This window comes from Ceratotherium simum, chromosome 13 (assembly GCF_057802395.1).
Source record: "Ceratotherium simum simum isolate JZ-2026a chromosome 13, ASM5780239v1, whole genome shotgun sequence".
NCBI classification, from domain to species: domain Eukaryota; kingdom Metazoa; phylum Chordata; class Mammalia; order Perissodactyla; family Rhinocerotidae; genus Ceratotherium; species Ceratotherium simum.
Window position 1 is genome coordinate 10,374,646 of NC_141912.1, and position 27,346 is coordinate 10,401,991.

General features: G+C 40.4%; 1 protein-coding gene across 4 annotated transcripts in view; it reads left to right on the top strand.

The window, feature by feature from the left end:
• The window catches only part of LOC101405255 (N-acetyllactosaminide beta-1,6-N-acetylglucosaminyl-transferase), a 130,063-nt gene that overhangs the window by 32,374 nt on the left and 70,343 nt on the right, over positions 1 to 27,346 (top strand). Inside the window, exons 1-2 of one of the 4 annotated variants that reach the window (XM_087437988.1) lie at positions 1,868 to 1,990; positions 7,152 to 8,353. In XM_087437988.1, coding sequence (XP_087294114.1) covers positions 7,429 to 8,353 — 925 coding nt within the window. In that variant the 5' untranslated portion in view covers positions 1,868 to 1,990; positions 7,152 to 7,428. Of the gene's footprint in view, positions 1 to 1,867; positions 1,991 to 3,188; positions 3,252 to 7,151; positions 8,354 to 27,346 lie in introns of those variants that run through there. The other 3 variants (XM_087437990.1, XM_087437989.1, XM_087437991.1) reach the window with 3 other exon arrangements.

Here is a 27,346-nt window from a genome sequence, read left to right on the forward strand (position 1 = left end):
CCAATTGCCTTTAGTTCAAAATAATCTTTACGTCGTAGTGGCTTGTTTTGGGTAGCATATTCTGAACTCCTTCAACTGCTTTCCAAAATATGTGCTAATTTTCAGCCAGTCCACCAGTGTATGAGAGGGCTTATTTCATCACACCCTGCTAACAGTGGATGTTCTGATACATATCTTTTTTAAAAATACTTGAATTAAAGAGAAAAAGAATTGCATTATTGTTTTTATTTGCAATTCATTGAAGGTGAATATTTTTAAAATGTATATTAACCATTTTTCTTTGTCTTTGTGGGTTGCCAGTTTTCTTTGTGGTGGGCATGGCATTTGAATGCTCTATTGTTAATTATAGAGAAGAGCAGACCAAGTTGGTCAGTAGAAGAAAAGATGAGGGTATTTAGAGCAAAGAATGGAGCTGTAAGGCATAGGCAAGGACTAAGGTAATTTGAATGGGCACAATCTATTAAGGGTCGTAGTGAAATAATTAGGTAATTGCCAAGGAAGAGAAAATCAGCTCTCGTGAGATGATTTGGCTTGACTGACTCTTTCAAAATAAGACCCAACCCTCCGTCTTCAGAATAGCTGCTGCTTCTTTCCTACCTCCATCTTCAAACCCATCTGGAAGGGTTTGTAAAACACTGATGTATACAAATACAGATATTCGATGATTTTATTCCTTTGTTGGTAAAAGACATAGAATCATATGAAGCATTTTATTTACTTATCTAGCAAAATTCCTATCAACTGGTGTCTATTTTTATACTTTTGCAAATGGTACAGAATGCCAGGCCACGAAGAAATGGAGAAAGTTGAATTCTAACGAGGAAGCTGAATTGTAGATCTAGGCCTAACACATGCAGCACAGCATAGGGTGAGGGAAAAGATAACCTGTCAAGGCCATTAAGATTTTTCTTTTCCAATTAGAAAAATAATTCATGACCATTTTAGAAAATATGGAAAACAGGAAAAAGTGTATAGAAGACAATAATTTCTCATAATCCCAACACTCAAAAGAAAACTCTGTTAAAACAGTCGGGCTTCTTTTAGTCTCTTCGGGAATAGTAATTTAAAGAATTGTTGATTTGCTATTCCTCTGGCTTCCCTTGAGTCTACTCATACAAATTTTGTTTTTAAAACCCCATTGAATTTTCTAAGTTGCTTCTAACTGTGTATGGGAAGAGAGGAACCTGGATAAATGCAAAATAACACTGAGCTTGTTCCCGGGAACATGTATCATAATTCATTTCTGGAAGAGTATGTAAAGAGCACATAAGCCCTCCTGTTTGCCTGGCCTATGAGGAACCTGGGGTTCAGAGAGAAGTGACTTGCTCAAGGTATACAACTTGTGTGGTGAAGGCTGGAATCTGGCCTCTGAACTTCCAGCCCAGGCATTTCCTATGAAATCCTGTTGCCGCCTGGTGATTTCCGTTCCCCGGTGGGAAGGCATTTGTGAGGAACACAGATCCAAGTCTGTGAAAGGTCACTCCACATCGGGGGCTTTAGGACTTTCCACGTGGAATTAAATTTCAGGGCAAACCTTCAGGACAAAGGATCTGTAAAGGGAATCTCAAAGTTTCTTCTCTGGGTAAAGCAACCTCTGAGTGGGTAAATTGGAGGGTAGTCTTAGGAAAATACCAGAGAATAATTGTCACGGTTATTTCCCTGTGCAGCTTCTTATAGCATTTCTGGAGTTGGAAGTGTGAGACTCAAAGCAGAAGGGATAAGCAGGTAGTGCATAGCACCTGGACTACGGTAACTTGAGACATCAAGGCTGCAGGCACCACTCCTTCTAAGGTTCTCATCGCTGAGACTTTAAAGTCCAGGCCTTTGGGGGTGGGACTAAAGGCACACAGAACTTTGCACTTCCACATTCTACCTTCTGTTATTCTACTTCTAAACACTGCTGTTAACCTGGCTTTGCCTTAAAGAGATGGAGAGTATTTGCTGTAGGACACTTCTGGGCAACTTGATCCTTCTGGGAACTGAGAGAGAGGTAGGTAGGGGCCAACTTGCTGGAAAACTACTGGAGGGAGGAGATTGGAGGGAGATGATCTTCCTACAACTTTACCTCTACTTCATCCCTGATAGCAGTTTATTTAAGATCCAGTAGACTTGTTCTCATTTGGGCTACATTTGTCTTTTATATTTCTAGAATATAGCACAGTGCCTAGCAAAAAGTAAAAGTACACAAAAAATATTTGTTGAATGAGTCAATGAATCATTTGATCGTGGGACATGAGATTTCTATTTCTAAAGGTTTTTCAAAGACTAGCTCATGTTAGTATGTTGTTTCATTATGTGGTGTACTTATTGGGGACTATGAGCTTTCATTTGTCTTGTTAAATCATTAGTATCTATATATATCTTAGTTAAAACTTTTAACTTTTTATTAAAGGACAATGTTCATTTCTAACTTAATGGTTTGCATTATGATCCTCAGTTCCCTTCAGGCAAGGGGAAAATGTTTCCAGAATTTATTACAGTACTTGGCACCATCTGGTGTTTAAAAATAAAGTACTTGGTACTTTATTTAGTTAGTCACTGCCCATGACATTCCTGTGAGATATGAACTTCGTTTGATAATAGGTAAAATTGAAAGTGAAGCCCTGGACCAGCTAGAAAAGTAATGAGGTAGCTTTGCAGTTCTACAAAAGTCCATCTTTCAGAATTAAAGACACATCTACTAAGTAAATTCAGGTTCTGCCAAACTCAAAGCTACTTTTCTATTTCCCTTATTTTTCGATTTGGGCCTTTGATAGTCGTCTCTTGTAAAGATGGTCGTTCCCCATCCAGTGGTGGATTGGCCAAATAGAGAGGAGGCATCAATGAGTTCCTTGTAGATTGTGGGCTTCGAGAAGAAATGGGGACACTGCGATTCCAGTGCCTGGGGACCCTAAGCTTAAGGGATCTGTTTCTTTGCAGTCTGTTCTGATTGAATAGCATATCGTAATGGGAAGAAGGGAGACCACATTCTTTCTGCACGTCATTGTCAGTGGACAGAATCCCAAGGTCTCTCTTGGAGTTGGAACGCTTGGGGGAGCAGTGAGCTTAAGTTCCTGTAACTTCAAAATCAAATTAAGGACTTTTTGAGGAACAGAGTGGAGGAAGGAAAGAACAGAAATCTAGAAAGGTGAAAAAGCCAAGCTGGCAATGGGATTGGACCCCTGTTCTACCTTCTCCCCAGGACACCCAACCTCTAAAATCCAGCCGGAACTCAAACCCGAGGACTCTCTGAGCAGGGAGAGGTTAGACTGGTAAGACATCTGAGGTCTTTGGGCTCAGACTCCTCCTTCAGCCCTTGGCATTTAAAGCTGCAGGTTGCCAGGTATCTTTTCACATGAGAATGAAGCTGGAAAGTACCTTGGGGCACAGACTCTACCTAGTACTGAGGTATTGTCATCTTTCAGCTCTTTGCCTCAGGTTTGCATTGCCCCAGCGATATTTCGTTGACTGCTTGACAAGCAGGAGCTTGTTCATGCATTTTCCTGCTATCTTATTTCCAGTTATTTTATGTTAAACTACTGCAACTCTTGCCATTTTCTCCCTGCACTCTTCTCCCCTATGGCTTTCCCTCAAGGTCTGAAATGAGCTCTGATGTCTCTGGCCAGCCCTGAGCTGGATGCTTATGTATATTACTTCTGGAATCCTCCCAGCTCCACCAGGGAACTGGAAAACCGAGACTCGGAGGTGTGGGTGACCAGGCTAGGAAGGAAGCCACAGTGGAGGTTGGAGACCCCAAAGTAACTGCAGGGTTGTTTTCTCACATTTCCCCAAGAGAAAGCTGCAAGGTGGAAGATCAAATGACTTGTTCAAGGGCTCCAAGCTGTCAAGAGCGGCCTTGGTCCAACTGGAGACTTTGTGACACAGAATCCAGGGCTTTTTTTGGCCACACTTCTCAGCTATTTTAAGCCCTGTTGCTTCAGGCTATTTCCTGTGGTTATAAAAAAAATTGATGAGGGTAAAACAGAGTACTGAATGTAATAATACTGTAGTAGATACATAAATAAATAAAAGAATAAAGAAGAGGGAGAGAGGAGAGAGCCAGGGCAGGGAAACAGCTGGAACAGTGAAAAGTGACATAACATCCAGTGCACTTAAAACCAATATAATCCAAGCTGCTCCTCCTCTGTGACCTCAGCAGGCTTTTGTAGACTCAGAGAAAGTTTCCATTTGCTTCCCTGGTTCTAACTTGGGCACAGAGGCGATGTCACGTTGAAAGGAATATGTGAAAAGTGCTTTGGGCATCACATGGCCTAAGAATAAGGAAGATGGGGATGATGGACAGCGCACCCACATCCAGAGAAATGATGCCCTTTCCTTCTGCTCCCTTTCTACACTCAGTTGTTGAGACAAAACTCCAATTGCAGTTTTGTTAGCAGAATAAAAATTATTTTATGTCCTAGAGTGAGAATTTATAAGAGAATACATTATGTAGAAATAAGCTGGTATAGATTAAACTCTGGGACATAAATATACACCCTGCCATTTACTGAGAGACCAAGCCACAAGTCTATACTGGTTCCCAATTTCTTCAGAACTCTATCCTTCCTGATCACTGCCTCCAACTTAAAATTTGGGGTGTTAGCTTTGAGCTAATGTTCAAGCTGGGATGACGAATCGCTGTTCTTTTCGGTCACTCATTACCATCCCATTGTATTATTTGGCACAAACGCAAGAGCATAGAGCTCAGAATTTAGAAGAATGATTAGTGGTGTGTTGCCAAAGGGCCTCGGGAAAGCCAGGAGGGTCAAGAGAATCAGCATTTCCCAAGTTTCCCACGGGACCACCAAGACAGTAAGCATCAGAGAGCACTGGGTTGACGGAGAAAAAAAATTAATACTAATTCTATTAAAAATGTCTAGCATTGTCAAAGATACTATTTAAAGTAATTGTGAATGTTTCTAGAGCTCAAAATCAAAAGACCCTCGTAGCATTTCAGGTGAGGTTACTATTAAGGTGCAGCAAAGTACTAAATTGCATATATTCCTCACCCTGTAACCGTAAATTCAGGGAGCTGTAAATTCAGAGAAGAGCAGGCAAATTATTAAAGATGCTTTTATGCATGAAATGTCTGGAGAGATAGAACTGTGCCAAGAATGAGGTGATAGCTAAAATAAACAAAGGAAGAGCTGATGTAATTATCTGGATATATTAGGAGAAAAAGCTGTAAAAATTATTTAGCTAGTTTAGACAAGCATAATTAGGTATGGACACCCTCATTTAATCATCCCTAGTCCATTTCGTTTGATGTGGACAGTGGCTACCTAGAGGGATATTAAAAAATAAAATAAAAATTAGAGAAATTTTAGTCATCATTTCAGAAAACATTGCTTATATGTCTTATATGACTACAGTATTGAAGAAATGATTTGTTCAAAAGAATTCTGGACAGACACATGAAAGATAATTATGTAAATATATATTTGGGTTGATTGAATTCTATTTTGGGTCATATAGACAAGACTGTAGGCACCTGAATCATGCTGTAGAATCTGATTCCTAAAACAAGTGAAGACTGACTTACCTAGTTCTGGAGAATTTCCTTGGGTCTTTTCTTATCATCATTTCCTGTGCTCCTGATACTTACAAAACAGGATTGGTAACCATCTGGGGTGGTTAAAAACAACAACAAATAATAATTTCAGTCTTGTGTTCTAAAGTAATGGTTGAGAAGACAATGCCCAGTGAAGACTGAGGAGCACTATGGAAAATGTTACGCTATGGTATTAAGTGCAAAACTGAGGATACAAACTCACATCTCCCCTTTGTTCTTGGTAAAATCAAAATGTGTATGTCTATGGGCATACACATGGAAAACATTGTGTTCACAAACTATCTGTAATATTATGTTGTCTTTATAATTAAGATGTATTGGGAAAAAATAGGTATCCACATCCACAGTTACAAATATAGATTACAAATTATGAATATTTGGAATCTCACACTAACGTGATCAGGGAAATAAGGAAATGAAAACTTGAGCACTCCATTGATAAATATTTGATTGTCTAGTATGTGCAGCCAGTGGTGGGAGCTAGAAACAGATGAAGAACATGTGAGCTGAGCCCTAAGACCCCTTCTACGGGCATGCACAGCACACACTTTCACACCCATGAGTAGCTAACTACCAAATAAAGCAAAACTGATCAGTGCTATTTTAGATGTATAATCTAATTGGCACAGGCTCACGGAGGAAGGAGTAAGGGACGAGCAAGAAGATTTCAAAAGAGAGGCAGTAACGGTCATTTTCTTGGAGAGTGAGTGCAGGGGGAGGGGTTCTTGTTTACCCTTCCCTCCCAGTCCCATTTGTTGCCGGGCGTGGCAATGATCTCTATATATGTTATCTTATTTTATATTCTCACCACTGACCTACGAAGGTGGTAAAATTATTCTCGTTTTTTACAGATAAGGAAACTCTTTGAAAGGGTTTATAAATCTGGATCTCAGAGTCTCTCTCATTAAGTTCTGGAACATCCCAAACTGAGACAGCTCCTCTCTCCTCCCTCTCCAGGCATCCGGCTGCTGCGCCTGTATCCTCCTTGGGCTGGCGTGAAATAAACTTTGACATTTGCTAACTTCAGCTTTAGCTTCTGCACAATTTTGGGGGGACAAGGAGCTGTTAGTTCATTTGGTTTTTTGTTTCTTTTTCTTTTGTTATCCTTTATTCATCATAGTGCCCACTTTGTGTAGTAAGTTAGGTGGTGAGGTAAGCTTGCTAATGTGCATTTTTAAATACCTTACCTAGCAGCAGAAAAAATTAAGCCCTGGAGAGAATTTGGCTCAACAGCCAGTCATATGCATTGCTTTATAGCATATTCAGCCAATATGGAGAGGGGGGTGTGTGTGGAAAAAGACAGGGTTAAGCGATTTATTTTTAAGCACTAAATATTTATTGACAGAATCTCTCTCCAGGCAGTGTTCACATGCTTAGAACTGAAGCTTTTAGCTTGGCAGTGCTGTTTAAGCAAACAAACCGGGTCAGTTGAATGCAATGATTAACAGGAAGTCGGGGAGCTGACACAGAAGAGGCTGGGGTTGAAGTCTTGGGAGCTGTGACTTGCCGAATGGTCACCTCAGTCCTTGGTGATTTGACTGTGGGAGTAGGTGGACACACTGGAACCAGAACGTCACTGAGCCAACTTGTTTTTGTGTAGTAACAGGTTGCAGGTCAGCGGGAGACTGAGCCAAGCAAATCTAAAGGAGCACCTTCAGAAATGTGTCAAAGAAACGTGGAAGTACAACACAGCAGTAAATGAGGAGGGAAGGGAGACAGAAAAAGGACCAAGAGCTGTCGACTGGAAGGGCACGGAACAGCCCCTCGGAACTGCGTCTCCCAAAAGGATGCTTGTGGATTCTGGAGGAAATGTGAGTTAAAGATATCTACACTTTGATCAGATCTCAAGAGAAATCTTCCTCTTGTCTTGGTTTTGAATGATGGGCTCTTGGAAGCACTGCCTTTTCAGTGTGTCTCTTATCACTGTCCTGATTTTTGTATTCATTTACAATAATGAGTTATGGGAGAGGAAACAGTTTCTGAGATCATCTCTGTCCAATGCTTCGCTGTTAGCAGAAGTCTGTCACCAGATTTTTAAGGGGAAGGTGTTTTACCCACCAGAGAACGCATTGAAAACTACCCTCAGTGAATCTACCTGCTATGAGTACGTGGCTCAAAGTCACTATATAACAGAAACCCTCTCTGAAGAAGAGGCAGGGTTCCCTTTGGCTTACATGCTGACCATCCACAAAGACTTTGGCACTTTTGAGAGACTCTTTAGGGCAATTTACATGCCACAGAATGTCTACTGTGTTCATGTGGATGAAAAGGCGACAGATACATTTAAAGGTGCAGTGAAGCAACTCCTGAGCTGCTTCTCCAATGCTTTCCTGACTTCCAAGATGGAGCCAGTTGTCTACGGTGGGATTTCCAGGCTCCAGGCTGACCTGAACTGCATCAAAGATCTTGCGGCCTCGGAGGTTCCATGGAAGTACGCCATCAACGCCTGTGGGCAAGATTTCCCCCTGAAAACCAACAAGGAAATAGTTCAGTATCTGAAAGGATTTAAAGGGAAAAACATCACCCCAGGGGTGCTGCCCCCAGCTCATGCCATTGGACGGACTAAATATGTCCACCGAGAACTATTAGACAAAACCAATTCCTATGTGCTTAGAACAACAAATTTAAAAACTCTGCCTCCACACAACATGACCATTTACTTTGGCACCGCCTATGTGGCCCTCACAAGGGAATTCGCTAACTTTGTCCTCCAAGACCAGCAGGCACTTGACTTACTTTCCTGGTCCAAGGACACCTACAGTCCTGACGAACATTTCTGGGTGACACTCAATAGGATTCCTGGTATGTATGTTTCTGCTTTTGTTTTTATGAATAAGCATTGCACCATCAATACCAAATAAACTGCTTAAAAAATAGTAAAAAAAAAAAAAATTAACATTTCAAAGATCTTACCATTTCAAATGTTAGTTAAAAAAAATCTTTACAGCAGCTCTGCTCACAGAGTAGGTGATGTAACTCATCTGCATTTTATGAATGAGGAAACTGAGGCACAATGATTAGCAGGGCAGAGTAGAGCCCCACTGTCTGATGATTTTGCTGAAATACCAAGCTACCTTTCTGGGTCCATAGACCCACTTCAAGTGTGTGCTGCAGCCTTAAGATGTGGCAAGGGATTGAGGGAACCCTGGCCATGCAAATGAAAGATTAAACCCAATTCTCCTTTAAGTGTGATGGCATTTACAATCAGGAATAAATATAAATTAAATTTGAATGGCAATTTGAACATTTTAGTAATACTTTTGCCCCTATTGAAGCTCCCATAGCTGAATTCACATGCTTTCAAAATGGGAGCAGGGTACAACTTTAAAATTTTTCATTTGCAACTTCTTTCCTGGAATTGATTAAAATCATTTCCTTGAAAAGATTTCTAGACAAGTGCCTTCATTATAGACCAAAAAACTTCAGTGTGGTAACATGATGTGCTCAGATTACCCAGCTAGTAAGCAAACATGCCAAGTATAAACCAGGTCTCCTAAGCCTGATGTTCGTTTTTGTTTTTTTTTTTAATGAAGTCATAATAGTTTATAACATTGTGAAATTTCAGTTGTACATTATTATTTGTCAGTCACCATATATAGGTGCCCCTTTACCCCTTATGCCCACCCCCAGCCTCCTTCCCCTCTGGTAACTACTAATCTGTTCTCTTTGTCCATGTGTTTGTTTATCTTCTACATATGAGTGAAGTCATATGGTGTTTGTCTTTCTCTGTCTGGCTTATCTGGATTGACATAATACCCTCAAGTTCCATCCATGTTGTTGTAAATGGGATGATTTTGTCTTTTTTTATGGCTGAGTACTATTCCATTGTATATATATACCACATATTCTTTGTCCGTTCATCAGTTAATGGGCACTTGGGTTGCTTCCATGTCTTGGCTATAGTGAATAATGCTGCATTGAACATAGGGGTGCATAAGTCCCTTTGAGTTGTTGATTTCAAGTTCTTTGGATAAATATCCAGTAGTGGGATAGCTGGGCCATGTGGTATTTCTATTTTTAATTTTTTGAGAAATCTCCGTACTGTTGTTCCATAGTGGCTGCGCCGGTTTGCATTTCCACCAGCAGTGTATGAGGGTTAGCTTTTCTCCATATCCTCTCCAACCCTTGTTTTTTGTCTTGGTAATTATAGCCACTCTAACGGGTATAAGGTGATATCTCATTGTAGTTTTGATTTGCATTTCCCTGATGATTAGTGATGTTGAACATCTTTTCATGTGCCTGTTGGCCATCCATATATCTTCTCTGGAAAAATGTCTGTTCATATTCTCTGCCCATTTTTTTGATTGGGTTGTTTTTTGTTGTTGACTTGTTTGAGTTCTTTATATATTTTGGAAATTAACCCCTTGTCAGATATATGATTTGCAAATATTTTCTTCCAGTTGGTGGGTTGTCTTTTCATTTTGTTCCTGGTTTCCTTTGCCTTGCAGAAGCTCTTTAGTCTGACGAAGTCCCATTTGTCTATTTTTTCTTTTGTTTCTCTTGTCCGAGTAGATATAGTATTTGAAAATATCCTTCTAAGACTGATGTCAAAGAGTGTATTGCCTATATTTTCTTCTAGGAATTTTATGGTTTCACGTCTTACTTTCAAGTCTTTAATCTCTTGAGTTAATTTTTGTGTATGGCAAAAGATAATGTTCTACCTTCATTCTTTTGCATGTGGCTGTCCTGTTTTCCCAACACCATTTATTGAAGAGATTGTCCTTTCTCCATTGTATGTTCTTAGCTCCTTTATCGAAGATTAGCTTTCCATATATGCGTGGTTTTATTTCTGCGCTTTCAATTCTGTTCCATTGATCTGTGTGTCTGTTTTTGTACCAGGACCATGCTGTTTTGATTACTATAGCTTTGTAGTATATTTTGAAATTAAGGATTACGATGCTTCCAGCTTTGTTCTGTTTTCTCAGGATTGCTTTAGCTATTTGGGGTCTTTTGTTGACCCATAAGAATTTTAGGATTCTTTGTTCTATTTCTGTGAAGAATGTCATTGGGATTCTGATTGGGATTGCAGTGAATCTGTAGATTGCTTTAGGTAGTATGGATATTTTAACTATGTTTATTCTTCTAATACATGTGCATGGAATATCTTTCCATTTCTTTATGTCATCATCAATTTCTTTCAATAATGTCTTATAGTTTTCATTGTATAGGTCTTTCACTTCCTTGGTTAAACTTATTCCTAGATATTTTATTCTTTCATTGCAATTTTAAATGGGATTGTATTCTTGAGTTCTCTTTCTGTTAGTTCCTTGTTAGAGTATAGAAATGCAACTGATTTTTGTAAGTTGATTTTGTACCCTACAACTTTGCTGTAGTTATTGATTATTTCTGATAGTTTTCCAATGGATTCCTTAGAGTTTTCTATATATAAAATCATGTTGCGTGCAAACAGTGAAAATTTCACTTCTTCCTTGCCAATTTGGATACATTTTATTTCTTTTTCTTGCCTAATTGCTCCGGCCAAAACCTCCACTACTATGTTGAATGAGAGTGGTTAGAGTGGGCACCCTTGACTTGTTCCTATTCTCAGAGGGATGGCTTTCAGTTTTTCCCTATTGAGTATGATGTTGGCTGTGGGTTTGTCATATACAGCCTTTATTATGTTGAGGTACTTGCCTTCTATATCCATTTTATTAAGAGTTTTTATCATAAATGGATGTTGGATCTTGTCAAATGCTTTCTCAGCATCTCTTGAGATGATCATGTGGTTTTTATCCTCATTTTGTTACTGTGGTGTATCACATTGATTGATTTGCAGATGGTGAACCATCCCTGTGTCCCTGGTATAAATTCCACTTGATCATGGTGTATGATCTTTTTAATGTATTGCTTTATTCAGCTTGCCAATATTTTGCTGAGAATTTTTGCATCTATGTTCATCAGTGATATTGGCCTGTAATTTTCCTTCTCTGTGTTGTCCTTGTCTGTCTTTGGGATCAGGGTGATGTTGGCCTCGTAAAATGTGTTAGGAAGTGTTCTGTCTTCTTCACTTCTTTGGAATAGTTTGAGAAAGATAGGTACTAGGTCTTCTTTGAATGTTTTGTAGAATTCTCCAGAGAAGCCATCTGGTCCTGGACTTTTATTTTTGGGGAGGTTTTTGATTACCGTTTAAGTCTCTTTACTTATGATTGGTCTATTCCGATTCTGTATTTCTTCTTGGTTCAGTTTTGGGAGGTTGTATTAGGCTAAGAATTTATCCATTTCTTCTAGATTGTCCAATTTGTTGGCGTATAGTTTTTCATAGTATTCTCCTATAATCCTTTGTATTTCTGTGGTCTCTGTTGTAATTTCTCCTCTTTCATTTCTAATTTTATTTATTTGAGCCTTTTCTCTTTTTTTCTTAGTAAGTCTGGCTAAGGGTTTGTCAATTTTATCTTCTCCAACGACAAGCTCTTTGTTTCATTGATCCTTTCTACTGTGTTTTTCTTTTTTTTTTTTTTTTTTTTTTGGTTGTTTTTTGGCTGTTTCTATTTCATTTATTTCTGCTCTAATTTTTGTTATTACCCTCCTTCTGCTGACTTTGGGCTTTGTTTTTTCTTCTTTTTCTAGTTCTGTTAGGTGTAGCTTAAGATTGCTTATTTGAGATTTTTCTTGTTTGTTAAGTTAGGCCTGTATTGCTCTGAATTTCCCCCTTAGGTCCGCTTTTGCTGCATCCTTTATGAGTTGGTATGATGTATTTTCATTTTCATTTGTCTCCAGATATTTTTTGATTTCTTCTTTAATTTCTTCATTGTTCCATTGGTTGTTCAGTAGCATATTATTTAATCTCCACATATTTATCACTTTCCCAGCTTTTTTCTTGTAATTGATTTCTAGTTTCATAGCATTATGGTCAGAAAAGATGCTTGATATGATTTTAATCTTCTTAAATTTATTGAAGCTTGCCTTGTTTCCCAACATATGTTCTATCTTTGAGAATGTTCCTTGCATACTTGAGAAGAATGTGTATTCTGCTGTTATTGGGTGGAGTGTTCTATATATATTTATTAAGTCCATCTGGTCTATTTTTTCATTTAGTTCCACTATTTCCTTGTTGAGTTTCTGTCTGGTTCCTCTATCCACTGTTGAAAGTGGGTCGTTAAGGTCCCCTACTATTATGGTGTTGCTGTTGATGTCTCCTTTTAGGTCAGTTAATAGTTGCTTTATGTACTTTGGTGCTCCTGTTTTAGGTGCATATATGTTTATAAGTGTTATGTCCTCTTGGTGGAGGGTCTCTTTTATCATTATATACTGCCCCTCTTTGTCTCTCATTGTCTTTTTTATCTTGAAGTCTACTTTGTTTGATATAAGTATGGCAACAGTTGCTTTCTTTTGTTTGCCATTAGCTTGGAGTATCATCTTCCATCCCTTCACTCTAAGCCTGTGTTTGTCTTTAGAGCTGAGATGTGTTTCTTGGAGGCAGAAAATTGTTGGGTCTTATTTTTGAATCCTTCCAGCCACTCTATGTCTTTTGATTAGGGAATTCAATCCATTTACATTTAGAGCAACAATGGATATATGAGGGCTTAATGCTGCCCTTTTATCTCTTGTTTTTCAGTTGTTCTGTATTTCCCTTGTTTCTCATCCTCTGTATTTCTGACTGCCAATTCAGTTTGGTGGCTCTCTATCACGGTTTTCTCAGTTTTCCCTTTATTTGTCATTTGTGTCTCTGTTCTGATTTTTTGTTCAGTGGTTACTGTGAGGTTTGTATAAAAGATCTCATAGATGAGATAGTCCATTTTCTGATAGCTTCTTATTCCCTTAGTCTAAGCAGGTTCCATCTCCACTTCTCCTTCTAAGTTCTTGTTGTCACAACTTATTTCATTTTGTGTTGTGAGTTTGTGGTTAAAATGAAGTGATTACATTTATTTTTGATGTTTTCCTTCCCTTTATCTTTAGAGTTATAATGAAATGTTTGCTAATCTTTTTTGATAGAGAGTTGTAATTTTCTGATTTTGTCTTCCTATTTATCTCTTTGCTTGAGGCTTTGTAAACTCTTTCTTCTTCTTTTTTTTCAGGTGTGAGGGCCTTCTTGATCATATCTTGTCGGGGGGGGCGTGTCTTGTGGCAATTAACTCCCTCAGCTTTTGCTGGATATACTATTTTTGGCTGAAAGTTTTTGTCTTTCAGAATTTTGAGTATATCATTCCACTCTTTCCTGGCCTGTGAGGTTTCTGCTGAGAAATCCACTGAAAACCTGATAGGGGTTCCTTTGTAGGTTATTTTCTTCTGCCTCACTGCCCTTAACATTTTTTCTTTGTCATTGACTTTTGCCAGTTTTACTAATATATGCCTTGGAGAAGGTCTTTCTACATTGATGTAATTAGGAATTCTATTGGCTTCATTTACATGTAATTCCAGCTCCTTCTCCAGGTTTGGGAAGCTCTCAGCTATTATTTCTTTGAACAAGCTCTGCACTCCTTTCTCCCTCTCTTCTCCCTCTTGAATACCTATAATACTTATGTTGCATTTCCTAATTGAGTCAGATATTTCTCAGAGAATTTCTTCATTTCTTTTTAGTCTTAGTTCTCTCTCCTCCTCCATCTGAAGCATTTCTATATTCCTATCCTCTATATTGCTAATTCTATTCTCCATAATATCAGTTCTGTTATTTAAGAACTCCAGATTTTCCTTTATCTCATCCATTGAGTTTTTCATCCCCAACACTTCTTATTGGTTTTTCTTTATAGTTTCAATCTCTTTTGTGAAGAATTCCCTTTGTTTATTAATTTTGTTCCTGATTTCATTGGACTGTCAGAATTTCTGAGTTCTGTCGTAAGTCGTTGAGTTATTTTATGATAGCTATTTTGAAGTCTCTGTCATTTAGATTATAGATTTCTGTGCCTTCAGGATTGATTTCTCAGTGTTTGTCTTTTTCCTTCTGGTCTGGAGTATTAATGTATGTCTTCATACTTTTCGATGGAATGCATTTGGGCCATTGCTTAGTGATGGTATCTGGTTGCAGGTTCCACCTGCTGCCACTGAGTGAGGGCAGGAGCTGTGTATTCTGAGCCCACCGCAATCCCTGTCAGCTGTGCCTGTCTGACTGTCCGAGCCTGGGCCACTCATTGGGACTGCAGCAGCCCTATGGGTTCTCCCACTGAATGGAAAAGCAATCACGTGGGGCCTCAGGGCTGCAGCCGCCTGCTCCCACATTCCCGCTGAGACACGCTCCCCCTTTCGGGGCCACAGCAGTATTGTGGGCATTCGTGGCAGCTAGGAGCTTGTTTGCGTGGGTGCACAGGTCTGCCACCATCTCCTCCTAGGTTGCACCAGCTGTTGTGCTTGGTGGGCAGTGCCTCCCCACTGGCTCTAAGCCAAACCACTACCTGGGACTGTGGTGGGACTGTAGGCTCTCCCACTGGTCCAGAGAATGATCACGCGGGGGCTCAGGGCTGCTGCTACCTGCTCTCACAGTCCCACCGAGACTTGCTCCCCACTTCAGGGCTGCAGCAGTACTACAAGTGTTTGCAGCAGCCAGGAGCTCATTTGCCCTGCCACGCAGATCCACTGCCATCTGCTCCTAGGTTGCACCAGTCATTGTGTTTGGTGGGTGGGGTCTCCTCACTGGGTCTGAGCCTGAGCGGCTCCCCGTGGAATGCAGAGGCACTGTGGGCTTTCCCACCAGATGGGGAAGTGATCACATGGGTGCTCAGGGCTGCCATCACCTGTTCTCACAGTCACTCCAAGACACACTCCCACCCTCAGGGCCATAGCGGTGCTATGAGCACTGCAGCCAGGAGAGCAGTTTCACGTGTGCACAGGGCTGCCTGGGGCCAGAGAGTGCTCACCTATCTCCACCACGTCCCCGGGGGTAGTCCACGCACCTTTAGATGTATAGCTGTGCAGGTCTTTCAGGCTTCCTGATGTGCTATGTGGGTATCCTCTGCTGATCAATGAATTTCCATTTAGTTGTAGTTTGAAGGGAGAGAGACAAAGGGAACAGCTCACTCTGCCATGTTGCTGATGTCACTCCCTCCTGATCTTCTTTTTAAGTTGATTTTTCAATTAGGTCTCAGTTGTGACTAAATTAACTCTACTTTTCTTTTGGTCCAAGTTCCAAATGATTTCAATGTTCTCAAGTTATTTAGAGCAAACCAATTCAGTTCTGCTAGTTCTATTCAAAATAAAAATTCAGATTCACAGTTCAAGGGAAAAGTAACTTGAATCAATATGAGGATCAGGTTGATGGTTTCTTGAGATTTGTGGTTCAACCCTGGAAGCATTCTACAATCTCCTGGAACTTTTAAATATGTGTAAGGCCAGGCCCCATTTCCCAAAGGGTCTGACATCCCGGGTGGACCCAGGCTTCAATATTTGCTCAGTCTCCAGGTGATTCTCAGGGACAGCCAGGGCTGTGAACCATTTCAGATGCTTGTTTCAGATGTTGGTGTATAAAGCCTCATAGACATAGAACGCTTCTTTTTTCCCAACCACTTGAAAACAACCTCTTTATTTATTTATTTTTAATTGAGATATAATTGACATATAACATTATATTCGTTTCAGGTTTATGACATAATGATTCAGTATTTGTGTATATTGCAAAAATGATCATCACAATAAGTCTAGTTAACATCTATCACCATATATAGTTACAATTTTTTTTCCTTGTGATGAGAACTTTTAAGATTTGCTCTCATAATAACTTTCAAATATACAATACAGTATTATTAACTACAGTCACCATGCTGTACATCACATCCCCAGGGCTTATTTATCATATAACTGGAAGTTTGTCACTTTTGACTACCTTAACCCATTTCTCCTACCCCCCACCCTCCATCCCCTCTTTATCCCCCTTCACCCACTTCACCACCAATCTGCTCTCTGTTATCTATGAGTTGGTTTTTTTTTCAGATTCCACATATAAATGAGATTATGCGGTATCTGTCTTTCTCTGTCTGACTTATTTTACTTAGCACAGTGCTCTCAAGGTCCATCCACGTTGTTACAAATGGCAAGATTTTCTTCTTTTTCAGGGCTGAAAAATATTCCATTTTATATATACACCACATTTTCTTTACCCATTCATCCACTGATGGACACTTAGGTGGTTTCTATATCTTGACTGTTATAAATGATGCTGCAGTGAACATGGGGGTGCAGATATCTTTTTGAGTTAGTGTTTTCATTTCTTCAGATAAATACTTAGAAGTGGAATTGCTGGATCGTATAGTAGTTCTATTTTTAATTTTTTGAGGAACCTCCATAGTGTTTTTCATAGTGGCTGCACCAAATTACATTCCCAGCAACAGTGCACAAGGGTTCCCTTTTCTCTACATCCTCACCAACATTTGTTATGTCTTGTCTTTTTGATGATAGCTATTCTAACAGGTCTGAGGTGATATCTCATAAAATGCTTTTTAAATTCGTGGTTTTCCCAGAGATGGGAGGAGTAATGTTGCAGTGATAAAAGAAATCAGAGCTCAAGAAAGTGAGGTGGAGGACTCATGACCATATAGATGTTTATATGGAATTGTAGTGTCCAGAATAAAGGAGGTAAAAGCCCCACTTCTCTCTTAGGTGTTGCTTGGACCAAGCATGAGGTAGACTGTTCGGGTCTGAGCACCACACTTTAAGGAGAGTCATTGACAAGGCAGGTTCCAAAGAGAGCAGCCGAGAAGGATAAAAAGCCAAACTCCATTTTTTTTTAAGAAAGGACCAAGACAAACAAAAAGGATATTCAATCTGAAACAGACTTGAAGAGGGATCACTGTTTTCACATAATTAAAAGATTTGCTCATGAGAGAGAAATTGGACCAACTCTGTAGTTTTAGAAGAAGAATCTAAGGTCAGTGGTGGGAGATATAAGAATGCATTGGTCTGGGATTGGAATCAGAAGCTTCTTTAGTGCTGAACAAGCCCAAGGGATATGTGGAAGCAGATGCTGGAGAAATTCCGTAAAGGAAATTCGTTGATCAAGTTTCAGACAAGACGGCACGTGAGTCTCTTCCACTCTGAGAGTCCATGATTCTAAATTACCATTCTAATCAGTTTATTGAACAGAAACTTAAGGGTAACACCCTGACTTCTCGATGTGATTCATCTATTGGAACTGGGTTTTCACAATCTGGTTAGCAGTTACAGATCAAAAAACAATGGAAAACAAATGTACCGTTTCATGCATTTCAAAAACTTAAAAGAGTGAGCCTTCAAAATAGTTTTGTTACCCCCACCCCTGACCCCGTAAGAACTTAACCACAACCCCGCTCAGAACAAACCTAACACACTCTCTTTAGCTTACAAGAAATCACAAAGAGAGGAAGGAGGAGACGGCTGAGACATATACTCGAAACCAGTTAAAACCAGGTGAAGGCAACATGGCAGTCTGGCTTGACCTGACATAGACCCTGCAGCTCATTACATGCTTATTGTAATACATTACCATGCTGCATAAGACACCCTCCAGCGCCATGACAGTTTACAATTGCCACGGCAATGGCAGGATATGACTAAACAAGGAAAGAAATAGGTGGCACCCTTGTGTCCCCAAAAAGCCTGCCCTGTTCCCTGAATATGATGAATATTCTTCCCCTTCATTACCTGGACCCCTTATAACAGCTGCTTATGTGCCCCATGAATTGAGAAGTTGATTTGTGAATCTAGTTCCCACTTGTCCATTCTTTGGCCATTGAATAAAAGCTTTGTGCCGTTGACGGCTCAGCTTCAGTCTTATTTCAAAACCACGACTCTGAACAGAAAAGAACTCTCTGGGGAGGGGCCAGATTGTGGGTATGAGGCCCACCCATAGGTCCCTCCTTGGAGCTCCTCCAAATTTGGGTTGGACTCCCACAGGAGTGAAGTCAATTTGGTTATAGTTCCTGTGTTATGTGTAAGGAGGATCCTTGCTAGAGGCCAGTGGCCTCTCACTGGTGCAGCCAACTCTTGAGGGACCTGGGGCAGGCCCGAGTGTAAGGCTTGGTCATGAGGAGGTAAAGGAACTGGAAATTTAGGTGGCCGTCTGGTTAACTGTTACTCCTTCTATGTGGAAATCTGGGTCATTTCTGTTTTGAGGGCCCTTCTAGTTGATGTATCGGTTGTTAGTTTGTTTGGGACATTTTGATATTGTTCTAGTTGATTGCAGTGATTGAGATTCTCAAAGAATAGGCCAGAAAAAAAAAAATCTCACAGATAAAATGGCCTCATGGGGAGCTACAACACTGCCCAATAGAAATATAATGTGAGCCACCTCTGTAATTTTAGATTTTCTGGTAGCCACATTAAAAGAAACAAAAATTAACAGATAAAATTAATTTAAATAATACATTTCATTTAACCCAATATACCCCAAATGTCATTTCTACCTGTGGCTGGTGGCTACTGTAATGAGCAGGGCAAGTAGGCCAGGCGTCCTCCCTGTCTGGGTAGAATGGTTAGACAACAGCAGAGCTGCCCTAGTAGCATCGAGAAGTCGGCCATGCTTGAGTCTCAGTGTCTTCATCTCCGCTTCATTTGCTCTGCCCGCTTCTCTTTATCTGAAATCCTTACCTCTGCTTCAGAGCTTCCACTCGCTTACGGGGCCCGCTGCCCTGTGGCTTCTTTCTACGTCTTCCCCTCGTGTCGTCAGATTCTGCACTGCTCTGTTGACAGCAACTCCTCTCATTGCCTCCTTCAGCTATACCCAAAGAGTCTTGCTTTGGGTCATGTAGTCACTGTACAATGAGTGACCTTGTTCTCATTTCAAACTACTTCATAGGCTACTGTTGACCTCCTGTAGATGGCCACCCTTCATTTAGGCCCCAAGTTGCTCTGGTCAGCTGTGGCCAGGGTGGCAGGGTCATGTGGTTTAAAGCACAAAACAAAACATGGTCACCTATACATAATAAGTCCCTTAAGAAGTGGCAGGTCCTCTGGAAGCCTATCAAAAGATAAGAACTCCTGCCTGGCCTACTCAGGCACGGGTGCTCATGAGAACAAAAGCATTACACAAACGGAGTTTACAAATGGCTTTAAAGATTTTGCCCAATAGACGTTACTAGCTGTTGTGAAATTAGGGCTTTCTACCCTCTCTTCTTCCCCTCCCTCCCTTCAATTTTTCCCCACTTTCCTCCCAACTCTCTCCTCCCCACATCTTTTCTCTAATTCAGTCCACAGCAAGATGGCAAACTTTTAGTCACCTGACTCAGCCGTGGATGATTTCCAGTTAGGGGAAAGATGCAGTTACGGGCCTGAGGTCCAAGTTCATCACCTCCTCCCTTCCTTTTGAGTTCTAGATCGTGTGCTTGTCTGGGTTGCGTGGTTTTCTTGTAAGAGGGACGTTCAGTGGGTTTGTTTCATTCGTTATGTGCTCCTTGGGTTTAAAGATTTCAAAACTGACTGATGATTTCTGCCTCATTTGCTAAAAAGGAGTATTTGTAATATGATTCTGGGGGAGTTTATTTCCAACTTTTATTAAAATCTGAATGAATGAGAAAAGAGGCTTTCTGAGAGCAGGTTTTGTTGGAGATGAGAGGAAAAAGGAATGTCAAGATGCCTGAAAGAGAAGGAATAAAGAAAGGAAGAGAATCAGAGATTATGGGTCTGGAAGACAGACTCCACCTGCTTCCCTATTTCCCCCTGGAGCCAGCCTGCAGAACCCTGATGTGCTCTGGTCATATTTGTACACTTGTGCCCTTGATAGGGGCGGCTTTTGCATTCCTGTTAGCTGTAGAGTCCGTACTGGCCTGACTCTTTGTCGTTTTTAGAGACAGGCTGATTGCTTTTGTCCCTGTATATGTAAAAATGCAAGGCTGAGGTGCCGTGTGCAGAAATCTTGAGAGATGGTCCTGGGAACTCATCCTCGTGGCCTCAGTGATTTGGCTGTGATCTTCCAGAGGGAATTTATGTTCCTCAAACTCATGCTCACAGAGCTTCCAAGATCAGTGGGTGTGTGGGCAGACTTATAGGGGAGGAAAACTGGGGTGTAAGTTTTACTATTAGCTTAACCAATATCCATTTTTGTATCTGCTAGAAATACCAATTTTTGTCAACTTGTAGAAGAGGAAATCGGTGAGTTGGGCCACCTATGAGTTCTTTTCAAGGAAATACAGTCTCTTGAGAAGGTAGCAAATGGCCTGACAGACCACCTTTTATGTAGATAAATTATCAAGAAAACAGTGGCATTGGTTTTATAGCTTCTCCAGAAGAAATAGGGATGAGAGGGGCATAGTTTTAACTTGTGATGATCTTATCTCTGCTACCCCTTTGTTTGCCCTCCCTCACTGGTCACTAGCTTTGTTCTTTGGACATTCTGTGGCTCACACTATCTCCTTACTTTCTTTTTTCTCCTTCCCCAGCTGAGCTAGACTGTTCCTTCCTGGTTCTTTTCTCTCAAGAGGATAATTCATACCTCTGTCATCTTAGAAGTTAAACCCTGATAGGACTCAGGTCACCTAGGAATTCAGTAAGTTCTAGATTTTAAGTTATGGAAAATGGGTCTTTGTTGCTTAGTTATAAGATAACTCAGCAGAACTGAGGACCACTGGAGATTTTGACGTTTTTTGAATTTTTAAAAAGATTATAATTTCCACAAATCAGAAATTGCCCTAATATGTAGTTTTGTTGATTTATATGCATTTTACATATTCACATATATTATCATCAGAAATGGTTTGCAAAATAATGATGATGTACATGCACACGTTTGCTTTATTAATTATACCATCTTCTGGGATTTCCGAGGGATAATCGGAGACATGACCCCATGTTAATATTAATATTAAATTAATCAAATTAGGATGTCATTAATATTTAAATTAATTTAACAAAAATATTATTGATAATATTTAGAAATAACCTTTCTTCCTGTGGTGACCTATTTCTTTCTTTCTTTTTATGTTGGTGAGGAAGATTGGTCCTGTGCTAACATCCATTGCCAATCTTCCTCTTTTTGCTGAGGAAGATTAGCCCTGAGCTAACATCTGTGCCCATCTTCCTCTAATTTGTATGTGGGACACCTGCCACAGTGTGGCTGATGAATGGTGTAGGTCTGCGCCTGGGTCCAAACCTGCAAACCCTGGGCCTCGGAAGTGGAGTTCAAGAATTTAACCACTACATCACCGGGCCAGCCCCCTGTGGTGACCTCTTTTAATTTTTTACTATGGAAGCTAAGAGTAGATTGAAGAGAAAAAAAAATAGAGTCAGTGGTCATCAATTAGAATGCATTTCAGACTTATGCAGACGATAGAGTGTGTTGAACAAATGATCTAAAGATCTGTTTACTCTGTAGAGTCAGAGGGTGGCTCCCATTAGCCGGTGGGATTTAAAAGCAGACAGTCCTGGGGGCCGGCCTGGTGGCAAAAGCAGTTAAGTGCGCGCGCTCTGCTGCGGCAGCCCTGGGTTTCCCGGTTCGGATCCTGGGCACTGCTTGGCAAGCCATGCTGTGGCGGTGTCCCATATCAAGTGGAGGAAGATGGGCACGGATGTTAGTCCAGGGCCAGTCTTCCTCAGCAAAAAAAAAGGAGGATTGGCAGATGTTAGCACAGGGCTGATCTTCCTCACAAAAAAATAAAATAAAAATAAAAGCAGACAGTCCTGGCTCTGCCACCTACAATCTGTCTAACTTTGGGCAAGAGGCCTAATTTCTCTGGGCTTAATTCTTCATCTGTATCCTGGGGATAAAATATCTCCTTGTCGGACTGTTGGAAGCATTAAAGAGTACGTGAATTGTACCTGGCACATTGTAGGGACTAATGAAATATTACAAGAGAAGGGTATAGACGAGCTTCTTACATGTTGATTTTTGAGGTTTTAGTGTTACTATTCTAAAACTTCTGTGTGACCAAAAAAACCCCATGAACACTTGGTTTTGAAAGCACAAGGATAATTTTTTGCTAGAAATCGAGTATGTGGCCCACAGAAGTTAACCCTCAGCTGTAGCTTTTCTTAGCAATGTCACATGTGTAGAGAGTCTTAAGTAGCTGGTTTCTCTCTCCTCTTATTGGGAAGTAGCATTCTGTAACTAGTTGGAAGCCTCACTCTGCCAAGCTTCTGTCACTCTAGATTGGTCTGGAAAAAAATGGTCTCCAGGCCCTAGCTCATGCTGCCCCCTTTTTCTGGAATGTTCTTTACTTTTGCTGCTCATTCTAGTCAGTTCTCAAAATGCAGTTGAAACGTCACTTTCTCAGAGAAGCCTTCCCTGCTCCTTTCCTCTCCCACAGAAGCAGCCACCCTTCCCCACCCACTTTACTCCTGCTTCAGTCACAGCTTCTCTTCTGCTGCATCTTAACTATTTGTGTGGATCTTGGTTCCCCTCTACCCTGTGTCTCTGTCCCTTCCCACCACACACACCCTAAATGTGAGAATGTGAACTGAATGATTGGAGCCAGGACCTAGCCTCATCTTTCTGTGGGGTTCCAATATAATGCTGAATGAGGAGCAAATGAATGGGAGAGAAAAGAGTACTATTCTCTTGTCTAATATAATATTTTGTACAAATGAAGAAAATTCTCCTTCAGCTTTGCAGAAAGTTTATTTTCTTACTTTTCAATTCTGGTTCAGCTTAAAAGCAGTCCACAGTCCTTTGCCCTCTATGCGAAATCCATTAGAAAACACTCTAGAGAGTGTGGTTGGCTTGTGGGAGTTACTAGTCATCTGATTGCTAAGGTCAGTATAAATTAACCTCTTTATGCATTTTGAAGATTGAAGTTGTCTGTTTTAGTTCAAGTGTAGAAAAGTGAAGTCAACAATTAAGGGAATTTGCCAGAGTCATTTTGGCCCTGAGAGGCTTTGATTTAAAATATCCAGAAAATGTGGTTTAAGTGGTTTATTTAGGGTTATAATTTGAATTCCCTGTATTGTTGCTAGGCCTCAAACAGCCTTCCTGGCCCCCATGCCAGTCCCCACCCTACCCAGGCCCTTTGCCTGGAGAAATGCTCCTTATCTCTGAGGGCCCAGCTGAGCTGTATGGTGCGCTGTGAAGCCTTTGACAACCCCCCTCCCCCACCTCCTGCTCCCAGGCAGAGTCGACTTTTGTCCTCTGTGCCCCAGATAGCCCTTATCTTCTTCCTTATCTTCTTGTTAGGGTTTGCTGCTTCAGCACCTGTGGGGACTTGTAGAATGCAGAGTCCTGAAGGGTCAGTCAAGCGAGCTTTATATCTTTGCAAATCTCAACCCCTAAGGTGCTTGGTGTCAGACTGAATTTGATTCACCTTCTGTTGCTAGTATAAAATAAATATAGTGTTGCTTTCATGCAAATCCAGAAGTTTTCTACTGTAAAAGTCACTGACGGTTTACAATAGACCTACAGAATTACCGGCTGCATTTTGAGCCCCAGGTTCAGGCAATATAAAGCCTGTGAATCATCATATAAAGGCGTGTGAATCATCGTCATCATCACATGAATCCTTACAATGTCAGGTATGGACAAATTGCCTTTTTTTCGCTAAGTTGACAGCTTAATTGAGGTATAATTTACATACCTTAGTAAATTATTGCAGTAGGAAATTCAGGTATGTAATTCACATACTGTAAAATCACCACATTCCTGTTTCAAGTGAACAGTTCAATGATTTTTAGTATCTTTACAGAGTTGTGCAACCATGACCCCAATCTAACTTAGAATATTTTTATCACCTCCATAAGAAACCTCATGTCCATTTACAGCCACTTTCCATTTCCACACTCAACTGCTAATTTTCTATCTGTATGAATTTGCTTTTTCTGGACATTTCATGTAACTTGAATCACGTATGTTTTTTCATGTCTGGCTGCTTCCACATAGTGTAAAATTTTTGAGGTTCATCCATGTTGTAGCATGAATCCGTACCTCACTCCTTTATTTGGATGACTACTATTCCATTATATGGATATACCACATTTTGTTTATCCGTTCATCTGTTGATAGACACTTGGGTTGTTTCCACTTTTTGGCCATTATACATAATGCTGATGTGAACACTCCTGAACGAGTATTTGTATAGACAGATGTTTTCATTTCTTTTGGGTAGATCCTAAGAGTGAAACTGCTGGTCCATATGGTACTCTTATGTTTAACATTTTGAGGAACTGCCAAGCTGGTTTCCAAAGTGAGTACATTTTACGTTTCCACCAGCAGTCTATGAGGGTTCCAGTTTCTCCACGTCCTTGTCGACACTTGTTATCACTTGTCTTTTTATTTAAGCCACTCTCGTGAGTGTGAAATGATATCTCACTGTGATTTCGATTTGCATTTCCCCAATGAACAGTGACGTTGAACATCTTTTCATGTGCTTGTTGGCCTTTAGTATATCTTCTTAGGAGAGGACTAAGTGCTTATTGGACATCATTTCTTTGAATCTAGGTGTTGTCGCAATCCCTATTTTATAGGTGAGGCAATTAAGTTATAGAGAGTTTGCGTTACTTGTCCAAGGACCTCCAGGTCGTAAGTGCCAGAGTCAGGATGGTTAAATTTGTTTTGAAGACGGGGTGGATGGAGAGATGAAATTGTCCAACATTGAATTAAGGGCACACTGCATGGCCAAAGTGTTAATTCAGGTTTCTACCTCCTGAATCCTCTGACTAAGCAATTAGCTAAGACTCATTTAAAAAAATAAATAAAGCAACCTATTTAATTGAGATATTGTCCTAACATGTAGTTACTGTGATTTGACCCCTTTTCTGCGGTTTTATGCAAACCATAATTCTGCCTCCTTTTAAGAAGCAAATGGCTGTAATTCCCTCCTTTCTAATGAAACCCTGTCCGCTCTCTCTACTCTAGGTCCCTATCCTCCCAGCTCTCGAGCAGTGAGGTGAACGGTTTGTGCTAGAGTCCTAGTTGATGTTTTTGTGGCTTTTACTTTTTGTTTCTTCCATTTCACAAGATTCGCCCCATGGCTGTGGTCTCCATTTTTGTGTCTGTGCGTTGGTCTGTGTTAGCTACATTTGACCACCTAGAAACTTAGGATGGGGCTTGTTTAAGTCCACATGAATTTGCTGCTGCAAATACTAATTCTTATATTACTGAACTTGACAAATTTAGGGCAGTGTCTGACTGGGTTTCACAGCCGTTTATTTTTACCTCAGAGAATTCATAGATTTGTCTCTCTAGTTTTCTCCTTATTAGGAATGAAACGAACTTCAAATTCCTGTAATTTTTGCAATCCTAACCAACCTCCTTCTAGCCTTGGTCAAAAATCACAACAGTTTTCACGGAAGGTAAATCAGCCATCCTTGTAGAATTTTTCATTCCGATACTGAGCTGCATGCAGCTGATTTTAGCTGCTCTTGCAAGTTTACAGGGCTCAGTCTTTGTCTGTGAGACTCCAGCATCTTCAGACTCATAAATCAGGCAAAAGCTAGGCAAGGGATGGGATTTAAGGCTCTCCTTGCTTTCTAGCCTCGAAGCCAAAAAAGGAATGTTAAGATAGAAGGGGAAATGAAATCAAGGACAAGGCAGGATTGGGAATGAAGTTAATTGCAATACAGGTCATTGTTGTCCAGATGTTGAGAATGGGAACCTGGAGTTGTTCTGAAGGGTGTAGGGCCCGGCACAGCCTAACTCTGAGTGCAGTTAGAAACAGCTCGATCTTTTTCCCAAGTGTGTAGACTACTTTTTAAGCTTGTTCCCAAACTGTTTCCTATAATGGCAGCCTCTTTCCTTGTTATAATTCATGCTCATGGCTGAGCTTCCCAGCCGCTCTGGGCAGGCTGATGTGCTGGGAGTGGGTTGCAGGTTGGCTCCATAATGATCCCAGCAGCTTGTGTGGCCCACAAGGCCCAGGGCAGTTGGGGTCCCTTGGCTAGACACCTGTGGCTGAGAGAGCTTCATCCACTTCCTTCACAGGTGCCAGACAAAGGATTGTTTTCAAAGTGTCGTGGTGAGAAAACTCTTGAAAAGTACTTCCTTATTATACCATCTCAAATTAAAAACTAGAGTTGAAAATCTCAGAGGGGCAAAGTTTCCATTTGGTCATGAAAGGTAAGAGCAGAGCTGAATCTGGTAACAAAGCATTGATCTTTAGCTAGAATAATATTTTAATGAATGTCGTAGGTTAATTCTATAGAATGGGGCTATTTTCACATCCTAGATGGCTCTAACACTGGCCCTGTTTTGTTGATGCAGGTAATGTAAGTTTTTTCTAAAGAAGAAATCCTTTAGAACAAATGTTTTCTCAAGGAGACAGCAGAGAAACTTAACATTGATGCTTCACTTGGTTAAGTCATTTAAACCTCACAGAAATCCTCCAGGGGAGGTAGATGTTATTAGCTCCAATATGCACATGAAGAAACTGAAGCTCTGAAAGAAAAAATGGCTTGATTTATGTTTGTTTGACCCCTAATTCATGATCAATATAATCTATCGTGCTGCCTTTTACTAAGGTATGTAAATTATACCTCAATTAAGCTGTTAACTTAGTGAAACAAGGCAATTCGTCCATGCCTGACAGAAGTTTCTGCGGCTTAAGCAACGTATTTAATGAAAGTACTACTCTTTGAATATGTAGAAAATGTTTAAAGATCTTAATGAGTTTTCAACCTTTTATTTTAATTTCAAAATTACTATACTTACAAGAATAGTATAAAGAGCTCTCCTATACTCTTCACCCACATCCTCCAACCCATAACATTTTACCTGATTTGCTTTATCTTATTCTTCTCTGTCTCTCTCCCCCTCTCTCATTTATGTATTTTTCCTAAACCATTTGCAAATTACCCCTCACTATTTCAAACTATATTTCCTAACAACAAAGATACTCTCCTACATAACCATAGTACAACCATCAAATGACACAGCTTTACTCTTTAATCCACAGACCCTATTCTGGTGTGACTGGTTGTGCTAATAATGTCCTTCATAAATCTAGGATCTGATTAAGGATCTCAAGCTACACTTAGTTG